The sequence below is a fragment of the Carcharodon carcharias genome, chromosome 2 (assembly GCF_017639515.1).
Source record: "Carcharodon carcharias isolate sCarCar2 chromosome 2, sCarCar2.pri, whole genome shotgun sequence".
NCBI classification, from domain to species: Eukaryota; Metazoa; Chordata; class Chondrichthyes; order Lamniformes; family Lamnidae; genus Carcharodon; species Carcharodon carcharias.
In genome coordinates, this window is record NC_054468.1 from 6,890,569 (window position 1) to 6,904,514 (window position 13,946).

The 13,946-nt window shown below is 43.6% G+C and overlaps 1 protein-coding gene across 2 annotated transcripts in view; it reads left to right on the forward strand.

Moving 5' to 3' along the window:
* abcf3 (ATP-binding cassette, sub-family F (GCN20), member 3) overlaps nt 1–13,946 on the forward strand; it is a 156,615-nt gene that overhangs the window by 30,900 nt on the left and 111,769 nt on the right. For both annotated transcript variants that reach the window (XM_041182848.1, XM_041182849.1), the window contains 2 exons: nt 5,623–5,699; nt 10,175–10,230. In XM_041182848.1, the coding sequence (XP_041038782.1) occupies nt 5,623–5,699; nt 10,175–10,230 (133 nt within the window). The remainder of the gene's footprint in view (nt 1–5,622; nt 5,700–10,174; nt 10,231–13,946) is intronic.

The following is a 13,946-nucleotide window of genomic DNA, read 5'->3' on the forward strand; positions in this document are numbered from 1 at the left end:
TCCCAGAAACATGATAGGGTCCCCCTTGTCCTCACTTATCACCCCACCAGCCTCCGCATTCAAAGGATCATCCTCCACCATTTCCGCCAATTCCAGCATGATGCCACCACCAAACACATCTTCCCTTCACCCCCTTATCGGCATTCCGTAGGGATCGCTCCCTCCGGGACACCCTGGTCCACTCCTCCATCACCCCCTACTCCTCAGCCCCCTCCTATGGCACCACCCCATGCCCACGCAAAAGATGCAACACCTGCCCCTTCACTTCCTCTCTCCTCACCATCCAAGGACCCAAACACTCCTTTCAAGTGAAGCAGCATTTCACTTGCATTTCCCCCAACTTAGTCCACTGCATTCGTTGCTCCCAATGTGGTCTCCTCTACATTGGAGAGACCAAATGTAAACTGGGCGACCGCTTTGCAGAACACCTGCGATCTGTCCGCAAGAATGACCCAAACCTCCCTGTCGCTTGCCATTTTAACACTCCACCCTGCTCTCTTGCCCACATGTCTGTCCTTGGCTTGCTGCATTGTTCCAGTGAAGCCCAACGCAAACTGGAGGAACAACACCTCATCTTCCGACTAGGCACTTTACAGCCATCCGGACTGAATATTGAATTCAACAACTTTAGGTCGTGAGCTCCCTCCCCATCCCCACCCCCTTTCTGTTTCCCCCTTCCTTTTCTTTTTTTTCCAATAAATTATATAGATTTTCCTTTTCCCACCTATTTCCATTATAAAAAGAGAAAAAGAAGAAAAAAAAAATATTTATTTATTTTATTTTTTTTTACTTCTTTTATGCTCTCCCCACCCCACTAGAGCTATACCTTGAGTGCCCTACCATCCATACTTAATTAGCACATTCGTTTAGATAATATCACCAACTTTAACTTTAACACCTATGTGTTTTTTTGTATTATTGTTGTTGACATCTTTTGATGATCTGCTTCTATCACTGCTTGTTTGTCCCTACAACCACACCCCCACTCCACCTCTCTCTCTCTCCGCCCCCCACACACACACCTTAAACCAGCTTATATTTCAACTCTTTCTTGGACTCGAACTCAAGTTCTGTCGAAGGGTCATGAGGACTCGAAACGTTAACTCTTTTCTTCTCCGCCGATGCTGCCAGACCTGCTGAGTTTTTCCAGGTAATTCTGTTTTTGTTTTTGTTTTGGATTTCCAGCATCCGCAGTTTTTTTGTTTTTACTTTTGTTTTTATATATATATACTTTTTACATCATATCCCGCTGGTTCTCCCTTATGTGTTCTGCTGGTTATGTCCTCAAAAAAAACTAGTAGTCTCGTCAAACATGATTTCCCTTTCATAAATCCACATTGACTTTGTCTAATCCCATTGATATTTTCTAAGTGTTCTGTTATCACATCCTTTATAACTGAGTCTAGCATTTTCTCTACTACTGATGTCAGGCTAACCGGTCTGTAATTTGCTGTTTTCTCCCTTTTTTAAACAGTGGGGTTACATTTGCCTCCCTCCAATCTGATGGGACTGTTCCAGTATCTACAAAATTTTGGAAGATTATAACCAACACATCCACTATTTCCATGGCCACCTCTTTTAGTACCCTGGAATGTAGATTATCGGGCCCTGGCGAGTTATCCACTTCAGTCCCATTAATTTCTTCAGATCTACTGTCCTAGTATTACTAATTTCCTTCAACTCCTCCTTTTCACTAGACCCTTGCTTCCCTAGTGTTTCTGGGAAGTTATTTGTATCTTCTTCTGTGAAGACAGAACTAAAGGAGTTGTTTAATTGCTCTGCCATTTTCTTCTATATTAGAAATTCTCCTGTTTTGGACTATAAGGGGCCTACGTTTGTCTTCACTAATCTTTTTCTTTTTACATACTTATAAAAGCTTTTATAGTCTTTTATATTCCTCGCAAGTTTACTCTCATGCTCTATTTTTCCTCTCAGTCAATCTCTCTGTCCTCCTTTGCTGAATCCTAAACTGCTCCCAATCCTCAGGTTTGCTACTTTTTCTAGCAGCTTTATATGGCTCCTCTTTGGATCTAATACTATTGTTAGCTCGATGGTTGAACCCCTTTTCTGATTGTGTTTTTGCTGCAGAGAGGAATGTGTAACCGTTGCAATATGTACATTCGTTCCTTAAATATTAGCCATAGCCTATCCACCATCATGCCTTTTAATGAAGTTCCCCAATCTATCGTAGCCAACTCATGCCCCAACCTTCGTAGTTTCCTTTAAGATTTAGGACCCTAGTTTCAGACTGGACGACTTCACTTTACACCCTAATGAAGAATTCTGTCATGTTCGGGTCACTGTTCCCTGAAAGACCCCGCACAACAAGATTATTAATTAACCCCTTTTTATTGCACAATACCAAATCTAGGATAGCCTGTCCCCTAGTCAGTTCCTCAACATACTGGTCTAAAAAAACATTTTGTGCACACTCTAGGAATTCTTCTGCCACAGTATTATTGCCAATTTGGTTTTCCCAAATTATACGTAGATTAAAGTCACCCATGTTTACTGTAGCACCCGAGTTGCATGCATCTCTACTTTCCTGTTTTATGCTGTCCTGTACCTTATCTCTACTGTTTGGAGGCCTACAGACAACTCCCAATAATGTTTTCTGCCCCTTGTTGCTTCTTAGCTCCACCCACACTGAATCTACATTTAGATTTTCTGAGCAAATATCCTGTCTCACTATCACACTGATTTCATCCTTAACTAACAATGCCACACCACCTCCTTTTCTTTTTTGCCTGTCCGTCCTAAATATTGAGTACCCTTGGAAATTCAGTTCCCAGCCTTGGTCACCCTGCAGCCATGTCTCCATAATCACAATCATATTATACCCGTTTACATCTATTTGCGCTGTTAATTTATCTATCTTATTGTGAATGCTCTGTGCATTCAGATACAGTGCCTTTCAGCTTGTCTTTTTAACATTTTTGCACATCTTTTTTTGCACTTTGGCCCTATTTGCTGCTAGCCCTTGTTTCCTCTGCCTTCCACTTTTGCTTTTTATTTTTCTGTCTTTCATTTCTATCTTTGATTCCCTCTCTTGTACCTCTCTGCTCAGGTTCCCACCCCACTGCCAATCTAGTTTAAATCCTCCCCCACAGTACTAGCAAATACCCCGGTGAGGATATTGGTCCTGGTCCTGCTGGGGTGCAACCCGTCCAGCTTGTACAGGTCCCATCTTCCCCAGAATCGGTCCCAATGCCTCAGGAATCTAAACCCCTCCCTCCTACACCATCTCTCCAGCCCACATTCATCTGGTCTATTCTCCTATTCGTGATCTCGCTAGCACATGGCACTGGGAGTAATCGTGAGATTGCTACCTTTGAGGTCCTGCTTTTTAATTTATTTTCTAGCTTCCTAGATTCTGCCTTCAGGACCTCATCTCCCTCTTTACCTATGTCATTGGTACCGATAGGGACCACAACCTCTGGCTGTTCACCCTGCCCCTTTAAAATGTCCTGCAGCCGCTCAATGACATCCTTGACCCTGGCACCAGGGAGGCAACATACCACCCTGAACGCAGAACTGCCTATCTGTTCCCCTTACATAGAATCCCCTATCACTATTGCTCTCCCACTCTTCTTTTCCCCCCCACTCTGTGCAGCTGAGCCATTCGGGGTGCCACAGACTTGGCCCTTGCTACATTCCCCTGGGAAACCATCTCCCCCAGCAGTATTCAAAATGGAAAATATGTTGGAGGGGGAGAGGGACCCAGGGGACTCCTGCGCTATCTGCCTAGTGCTTTTACTATGTCTGGCAGCCACCCATTCCCTTTCTGCCTGTGTATTCTTTATCTGTGGTGTGACCACCTCACTGTATGTGCTATCCATGAAAATCTCATCCTGCAGATGCTCCACAGTAGCTGCAGCTCCAGCTCTGAAATGTGTATTTCAAGGAGCTGCAGCTGGAGACACTTGGTGAACACATTGTCATCCTAGACACTGGAAGTGTCCCTGACTTCCCACATCACAGAGGGGGATCATTCCACTTGGCTGAGCTGCCCTGCCATGACTTACCCTTAAATTGCTCCCTTTACTTTTACTTCCTCTATTTTAGAGAATATTAAGGACAGAAGAAATACTTACCAGGTCCTATTTACCATGGCCGCCGCTCTTCTTACTGAGGAAAGGTAGTAAATGAAAGGATCCCTTTTCACTAAACTCCAATTGAAACACTCTAATGCAGCCCAAAGCAGCACTGTAGATGGTTTGCTTTTATGCTGTCTGAACCTAGCCTCTGAAAACCTGTTTAAGCCAGTTATCTAATTAACTAGCTGCAGCTCCAAGCAGAGCCCTGTATAAACCCTGTTTTAAAGCTGGACTAAAGCTCACCTCCAACCCAAAGAACAACTTTTAGTTGCTAAATTAAAGAACAATTAGGCTTTAGATAGAAATTAATCCTTAAAAGTCTCTCTCTCACCAAACTCCAACTGATGCACTCTAATGCAGACCAAAGCAGCACTCCAGTGCAGAGGAAATAGTGATGAGATTGTGGAAGTTGTTGCTACAGGGATTGGTTCAAGCACATAAAATTGATGCATTTATGGGGAGGCTTGATGCACATGTGAGGGAAAAGGGGACAGGGAGAACAGATAGATAGAATGGGAGGAGACTTTTGTGGAGGACAAACACCTGTGCACAGAGTGACCTGTTCATATGCAGTACATTCTCAAGGGCAATAAATGCTGGCCTAGCCATTGACACCCACATCCCATGAATGAAAAAAAAGTATGCAATTATATGTAACTGTGAGGTGGCAGCCAGAAAGAACCTGGAGCCAACACCTGAGGTGTGTCAATATTTGCAAAGCTGAACAGGCTGGCTTCAGTTTGGCAAACAGTAAACTTGAGGGTTTTTTTCTTCCTTGCATAGGATGTGGGCATCACTGGCAGGGCCAGAATTTGTTGTTCACCCCTAAATTGCTCTTGAACTGAGTGGCTTGCTCAGTCATTTCAGAGGGCTGTTTAAAGTCACCCACGTTGTTGTGGGTCTGGAGTCACATGTAGGCCAGATTGGGTCAGGATGGCAGATTCTCTTCCCTAAAGGACGTTAGTGAACCAGATCGGTTTTTACAGGAATCAATGATGAGTCATGGTGACCATGAAACTGAGACTAGCTTTCAATTCCAGATATATTAATTGAATTTAAATTCAAACAGCTGCCATGATGGGATTTAAACCGGTGTCCCCAGATCATGAGCCTGGGCCTCTGGATTACTGGTCCAGTGATATTACCACCACCTCGGGGTAAAGTCATACTAATTGTTTGTCCCAGTAACGCCACTTTATTTTCCTTTCTGAACAGAGTGCCGTGACCCCAGTTTGACCTCATGACCAGAGAGATTATGAATGAAAGTCTTAGAAGCTCATGGATTTTGTTATGGGTGAAGAGGCAATTCGCGACAAATGGGCCTCACTCATAAAAGGAGCTGCTGTGTGCAACATTGTTGAATTCTTGCGTTTATGATTCTGTCTAAACATTATGATTCATTGTGTAATTATTTAAGAAATTCTACATGCTTGTGTATGAACAGTTCAGGCCAGAAGCGTATTACCCCTACCGTTAGTGCCACCCAGACTCTCAGCTAATGTAACTCTTCGCTTTTACTTGGCAGCAATACATCCAACTCCTCAAAATCAAATGTGCTGCTGCAAGCTCCTATACAGCTCTCGAAGATGACTGGCCATTCTGGTGAGCAACATGTTTGAGTGCTCTAATTTCTTGTGTGTTGTGGAATTTGTATTATTTGAGCCAATCTTCTAAATCACCAATTTCTTTAATCATTTCCTTCCTTTAAATTACCACAGTACCGCTCCCCTCCCTGAGCTTCCTCCATTCCTGCAAGCTTTGACTTGACTGTTGCCAAGCTGCGGTTTTCAGATTTCAGATGGCCTTCATTATCTAACCTAAGTGACCGATTTTTCTGTACAGTCTTAATTATGGAGTGTCGTCGAGCTTTTCTGTTGCTGGACCATCACAGAGAAGCCTGAGCCCATCTTCAACTCCAAGTTCACGCATGGACTTCCAGTAAGGTTTGCTGGATGAGCATTGGGAGCACAATCCGTTGCTGATTGTTTTCCCTTTCTGTCCGAGGGGCTCGGAAGCCATTTGTCGAGCCCAGTTGCTGTCATGTGTGAGATCAGCTGACCCAACAAACCTGGGACCTTTCTCTCTGATCATTGCCAAACAGCTCAAACCTTTATTGTTATCTCAAAAGTTAAACCTATTCTTAGGTTATCTCTGTGTTATTGAACTATACAGACCAAGAAGTTGTTCAGCACATGTGCTTGTTCATTTGGAGTTAAATCATCTCATTTATTTCATGGGAGGATTCACAAGAGATTCACAGAGTGTTTTGACCGAGATGCAAGAAGTGCACTGTCTGTCTCTAGTTCCACTACTCCATGGGTTACAATGTATATTTAAATGCTTTCTCCAGCTAGCTATCCAGCCAGATATGTGCTTTATGTATGTGCTTTAGATAAGGCTGAAGCATTTGTAACAATCTTCAGCAGAACTGCCGAGTGGATGATCCATCTTGGCCTCCCCTGGAGGTCTCCAGCATCACAGATGCCAGTCTTCAGTCAATTCAATTCACTTCACGTGATATCAAGAAATGGTTGAAGGCACTGGGTACTGCAAAAGCTATGGGCCCTGACCACATTCCGGCAATAGTACTGAAGGCTTGTGCTCCAGAACTTGTTGCACCCCTGGCCAAGCTGTTCCAGTACAGCTACAACACTGGCATCTACCCGGCAATTGGAAAACTGTTCAGTTTTGTCCTGTACACAAAAAGCAGGACAAATCCAACCTGACCAATTACTGCCCCATCAGTCTACTCTTGGTCATCAGTGAAGTGATGGAAGGGGTCATCAACACTGTTTTCTCCAGACCCACAGCAATGTGGTTGACTCTTAAATGCCATCTGAACAAGGGCAATTAAGAATGGGCAATAAATGCTGGCTTAGCCAGCGACACCCACATCCGGTAAATTAATTTTTAAAAATAGCAATCGGGAGGAGATCCCTGCTTGACCAGGTTTCTGTCCATGGCCCAGTGTACCAGTTTGAAGATATCTACTGCTGCTTTGGCAGATTTTGATTTGACTCTCATAAAAACCCATCTGGTTGACTAATGGTCCTTTAGGAAAGGAAATCTGCCATCCTCACCTGTCTGGCCTCCAGGCGACCCCAGACCCACAGCAATGTGGTTGGCTCTTAAAAATGCCTTCTGAACATGGACACTAAGGATGGGCAATAAATGCTGCCCTAGCCAGCAAAGCCCACATCCCATAAACAAATTTTTTAAACAAGCACAGAAGGGGACTTGAACTCAGGGTCTGTACAGTCTGTAGCGCTAAACGGCAAATTCAGATATGCACATTTTAACTGAGAAATGGAGCTTTCAACTTTGTAGTTTAAAATCTGTTATCTTAACCCACCACTCTACTTCATTGGACTTTGTTTAAAAGAGCAAAACGTGAGTAGTTTCAGGGAGTCAAGCTCGACATTTTCAGAACCATTTATAGAGCTTGAGTCATTTACTGCACAGGAGGAGGCCATTTGGCCCATCAAATCCATGCTTTCTCTGGAGTAAATCCGTCTGCCCCATTCCCTGGCTCTTCCCATTGTCTTGCATGTTACTTCTTTCAAGTGCCTATCCAGTTTGCTTTTGAAATCATTAATTTCCTCTGCTTCCACCACCCTTGTGGGCAGAGCATTCCAGGACATTACCACTTGCTGTGTAAAAAAGGTTCTTACTCACATGCCCTCTGCATCACTTTCCCAAAACCTTAAACTGTGTCACTTAGTCCTTGCACCATAAGCTAATGGTAACAGTTTTTCTTTGTCTCCTTTATCCAAACCTGTAATAATCTTCTACACCTCCATTATATCTCCCCTCAATCAACTTTGTTCCATGGAGAACAACCCCTAACTTTGTCGCTGAAGTCTCCCATACCATGAACCATTCTGGTTAATCTCCTCTGAACCCTCTCAAGGACACTCTCATCTTTCCTAAAGTATGATGACCAGAAATGGATGCAATATTCTGGTTGTGGCCTAACCAAAGCTTTATAAATGTTCAGCATAACTTCTGTTATTTCCCTGCAATTTCTTCTTACCTTTCTCTCTCTCTCTCTACTATTTTGAGGCCTGTAAAATATCCCTAGCAGCATGATCATACTTTACATCTCAGCTTTAACCAAATGGATTCTGTCCTTGCCCCCTCGAGGACATCCTCTCATTCCAACACTACAATATCTTCCCTGATCAATACTGCAACTTGTATCTCCCTTTTTCCTTCCTTATCTTTTCTGAACACTGCATCCTTTCATATGAAGTGCCGATCCTTACCATTTTTAAGCTAATTTCCATTATTGTAGCTGCCTCATATTCTCACATGGCTTTGTGCTTGCAGCTCACCAGACTTGCTCAAGGCACTTTGTGCATTTATGTGCATATATTCATTCTAAACCTATCTAGGAAATGCCAAACAATTATAGGCCTGTTATTCTTACATCGGTGGTGAGCAAATTAGTAGAATCAATCCTGAGAGATAGGATTAATTGTCATGTGGAAAGGCATGGACTAGTCAGGGATGGTCAGCATAGATTTGTTAAAGGAAGGTCTTGCCTCACAAATTTGATTGAATTCTTTGAGGAAGTGACAAGAAGGTAGTGCAGTGGATGTTGTGTACATGGATTTTATCAAGGCATTTGACAAGGTTCCACATGGCAGATTGGTCAGGAAAGTAAAAGCCCATGGGATTCAGGGTAATGTGGCAAACTGGATAAAAAGTTGGCTTTGTAACAGGAAACAAAGGGTAATGGTTGATGGATGCCCTTGTGAATGGAATGTTGTCTCAAGTGGTGTTCCACAGGGCTCAATGTTGAGACCCTTGCTGTTTGTGTTATATATTAACGATTTGGACATGAACGTGGGGGGCACGATTGGGAAATTTGCAGATGACACAAAGATTGGCCGAGTAGTGGATAGTGTAGAGGATAGCCATAATCTCCAAAACGATATAGATGGGTTGGTGGATTGGGCAGTAAAGTGGCAGATGGATTTTAACATAGAGAAGTGTGAGGTCATACATTTAGGGAGGTCAAACAGTTACAGGGATTACAAAATAAATGGGAATATACTAAGAGGGGTAGATGAAGTGAGAGATCTTAGCGTACAAGTACACAGGCCCATGAAGGCAGCAGTTCAAGTAGACAAGGTTGTAAAGAAGGCATATGGAATGCTCTCCTTCATTGCAGAGGTATAGCATATAAAAGTAAGGATATAATGTTGGAATTGTATAAAACACTGGTGAGGCCACAACTGGAGTATTGTGTGCAGTTCTGGTCACCACATTACAGGAAGTGCGTAATAGCTCTGGAGAGAGTGCAGAGGAGGGTTTACAAGAATGTTGCCAGGGTTAGAAAAGTGTAGCTACGAGGAGAGATTGGATAGGTTGGCGTTATTTTCCTCAGAACAAAGAAGGCTGAGAGGTGACTTGGTTGAGGTGTACAAAATTATGAGGGGAATAGAATCAGTGGACAGGATAAAATTGTTTCCCTTAGTGGAGAATTCTAGAACCAGGGAACGTAGATTCAAGATAAGTGGTAGAAGGTGTAGGGGGGACATGAGGGAGAGCTTTTTTATACAGAGGGTAGTGGGTGTCTGGAATTCGCTGCCCAAGTTGATGGTAGAGGCAGAAACTCTAAACTCTTTTAAAAAGTACCTGGATCTGCACCTTAAGTGCTGTAAGCTGCAGGGCTATGGGTTGGATGCAGAAAGGTGGGATTAGAAAGGGCACCTGGGTGTCCTTGGGCTGGCATGGACAAGATGGGCTGAATGGCCTCCTTCTGTGCTGTAACTTTTCTATGGTTCTATGGCTCTGTGGTTTTTTTTTACATGCAGTTCTGCAGCTGAGAAGAGGCTGACAGTGTAGAAAACAAAAAAGGTGATGCCTGATTGCATTGAAGCCCAAACAGAGAGAGACTCCCCCTCCCATTGCTCACCCCTCTGCCCGCAAGAGATTGTCTCACCTTTTGCCAAAGTGTACTTGTGCTGAAGATGCACTGTATCGCACTTTGCAATGTGCGTGATGAGTTCACAGGAAAAAATGGACTAATGTTGTTTTCTTGGGTTTTTCTTAATATATGCTGGATGCAGACTACAAGACTGAAGATGTCAAAGGAATCTGGATGATGAGAAGGGATTTAGGCACGGTGAGTGAAGACTTACTAAGGTTAGACTACCTGCTAAGTTAATACACCTTGGGCAAAATATTTACCTTGGCGGGCTGGCATGCACCCGACACGCTCGAGCATAAAATGATGCATGTTGGGTGAGCACGCTGGCGACAATGCGCAGTCACGTGTTATTTCGGTTGGCAGTTATGTACCAGAGTTGGCATCGTGCTTGCCTACCATTCAAAGGCCTATTAAGGCCATTTACAAGGTAATACATTTTTCGCTGCTTGTCCAACCTTACAGCTGGCTGGCAGGGGAAAAAGCCAAGTGGCTTTTGCGCTTGTGAGGAAACCTCATCCACGGATGAATTTTGGAAAATTAACGCAGCTACTACCTCATTATCCACTTCTTAGAAGACCCTAGAATGAAGCCCATCAGGGCCTAGAGACCTGTCAGCCCACAGCTTCAATATTTTGCTCAGTAAGGCTTCCTTCGCGGTTATAATTTCACCAAGCTCCCCTCTCCCTTCCACCTCTTGATTCATGGCTATTACTGGAATTTTTTTTGTATCTTCTATAGGGAAGAGGGAAGCAAAATATTTGTTCATTTCCTCCCCCATTTCCTTATTTTTACCATTAATTCCCCATTCTCACTCACTTTACTTACTCTTTTCCTTTTTAAGTACCTGAAGAAGCTCTTGCCATCCGTTTATACATTTCTAGCTAGTTTCCTCTCGTCGTAAAATTTCTTTCTCCTGGTTAACATTTTAGTCATTCTCCGCCATTCTTTATATTCTGACCAATCACCTGACCTGCCACTCATCTTTGCACAGGTATACGCTTTTTCCTTAAGTTTATTGCTTTCCTTAACTTCTTTAGTTAACCACGGATGGTGGATCCTCTTAGAATATTTCTTTATGGTAGGAATATACTTATTCTGAATATTCCTAACTGTCCCCTTAAATGCCTGTCACTGCTCCTCTATTGCTCTAACCTCTAGCTTAATATCCTAGTTCACTTCAGCTAGCTCAGCTTTCATGCCCACACAGTTACCTTTATTTATGTTTAAAATACTAGTCTTAGAATCATTCTTCCCCCTTTCAAACTGGATGTAAAATTCAATCATACTGTGGCTGCTGCTACCTCCAGGTGCCTTCATTCTGAGGTCATTGATATTGTCACATTGCACAATACCAATCTAATATAACCTCTGGTTGGTCCAGAACATGCTGCTCTAAGAAACTATCTCAAAAACCTCCTATGAATTCCTCATCCAGGCTACTACTACCAGTCTGATTTTTCCAGTTTATATGTAGATTGAAATCGCCTGTGATTATTGCCGTCCCTTTATCTCAAGCACCCAGTATTTCTTGTATACTTTTTCCTATGTTGTGGTTACTGCTAGGGGGCCTGTAGACCATTGCCATTCGTGACTTCTTCCCCCTACTGTTTCTCATCTCCACACATTGATTCTATAATCATGATTCTACAAACTGATCTCCTGAACCAGTGTCATCTCTAACTATTGCACCAATGCCATCTTTAATTAACAGTGCTACCCCTCCACCTTTACTTAGCTTTCTATTCTTCTTGATTGTTGTATCCCCCTCCATATATTGAGGATCCTTGTCATCCTGCAGCCTTGTCTCCATAATGGCTATCATCATATTAATTTACTACATTGTAATTTACTTTATTATGAATGCTACACACACTCAGATACAGAGCCTTTGGTTTTGTCTTTTTGTTATCTTTATGACATCTAGTCTTAATTATTGATGTATTCTTAGATTTTATCTATCTGTCCCTTCCTCTATTCCATGACCCTCCATATCCCATATTACTACCAAGGTCTCCTGTTTTGAATCTACCACTTGATTTGCCACATCTACCTAAGCTTGATCCCTCACACCCCTTGTTTAGTTTAAAGCCCTCTCTGCTTCCCTAATTATGCAGCTCGCGAGAGCACTGGTCCCCACATGGTTCAGGTGTAGACCATCCCAATGGTACAGACCCCACTTTCCCCAGTAATGATGCCAGTGTCCCAAGAACTGGAACCCACTTCTCTGACATCTGTCTTTGAGCCACATTTTAGAACCATAGAATCAAAGAAAGGTTACTGAGCAGAAAGAGGCCATTCAGCCCATAATGTCTGCCAGCCAGAAAAAGATGAAAAAGAAACTAATGACAGAATCACAGGCAGAAGAGGCCCTTCGGCCCATCGGGTCTGCACCAACACGTGAGAAACACCTGACCTGTCTACCTAATCCCATTTACCAGCAATTGGCCCATAGCCTTGAATGTTATGACATGCCAAGTGCTCATCCAGGTACTTTTTAAAGGTTGTGAGGCAACCCACCTCCACCACCCTCCCAGGCAGTGCATTCCAGACCGTCACCACCCTCTGGGTAAAAAAAGTTTTTCCTCACATCCCCCCCTAAACCTCCTGCCCCTCACCTTGAACTTATGCCCCCTCGTGACTGTCCCTTCAACTAAGGGGAACAGCTGCTCCCTATCCACCCTGTCCATGTCCCTCATTATCTTGTACACCTCGATCTGGTCGCTCCTCAGTCTTCTCTGCTCCAACGAAAACAGCCCAAGTCTATCCAACCTCTCTTCATAACTTAAATGTTTCATCCCAGGCAACATCCTGGTGAATCTCCTCTGCACCCCCTCCAGTGCAATCACATCCTTCCTATAATGTGGCGACCAGAACTGCACACAGTACTCCAGCTGTGGCCTCACCAAGATTCTGTACAACTCCAACATGACCTCCCGACTTTTGTAATCTATGCCTCGATTGATAAAGGAAAGTGTCCCATATGCCTTTTTCACCACCCCACTAACATGCCCCTCTGCCTTCAGAGATCTATGGACACACACGCCAAGGTCCCTTTGTTCCTCAGAACTTCCTAGTGCCATACCGTTCATTGAATACTTCCTTGTCAAATTACTCCTTCCAAAGTGTATCATCTCACACTTTTCAGGGTTAAATTCCATCTGCCACTTATCTGCCCATTTGACCATCCCGTCTATATCTTCCTGTAGCCCAAGACACTCAACCTCACCGTTAACCACCCGGCCAATCTTTGTGTTATCTGTAAACTTACTAATCCTACCCCCCACATAGTCATCTATGTCGTTTGTATAAATGACAAATAATAGGGGACTCAGCACAGATCCCTGTGGTACACCACTGGACACTGGCTTCCAGTCACCAAAGCATCCTTCTGTCATCACCCTCTGCCTCCTACAACTAAGCCAATTTTGAATCCCCCTTATGAAATTACCCTGTATTCCATGTGCCTTTGCCTTCTTTATAAATCTCCTATGTGGCACCTTGTCAAAGGCTTTGCTGAAACCCATATAAACTACATCAACTGCACTACCCTCATCTACACACCTGGTCACCCCCTCAAAAAATTCAATCAAATTTGTTAGGCATGACCGCCCTCTGACAAAGCCATGTTGACTATCCCTGATCAAACCTTGCCTCTCCAAGTGGAGATAGACACTGTCCTTCAGAAATTTCTCCAATAGTTTCCCTACCACTGACGTGAGACTCACTGGCCTGTAGTTCCCTGGCTTATCTCTACGACCCTTCTTAAATAGCGGAACCGCATTAGCTGTTCTCCAGTCCTCTGGCACCTCCCCCATTAAAAATTTGGGTCAGAGCCCCTGCGATCTCCTCCCTTGCCTCTCTCAGCAGTCTGGGATACAAATCATTCGGACCTGGAGATTTGTCCACTTTTA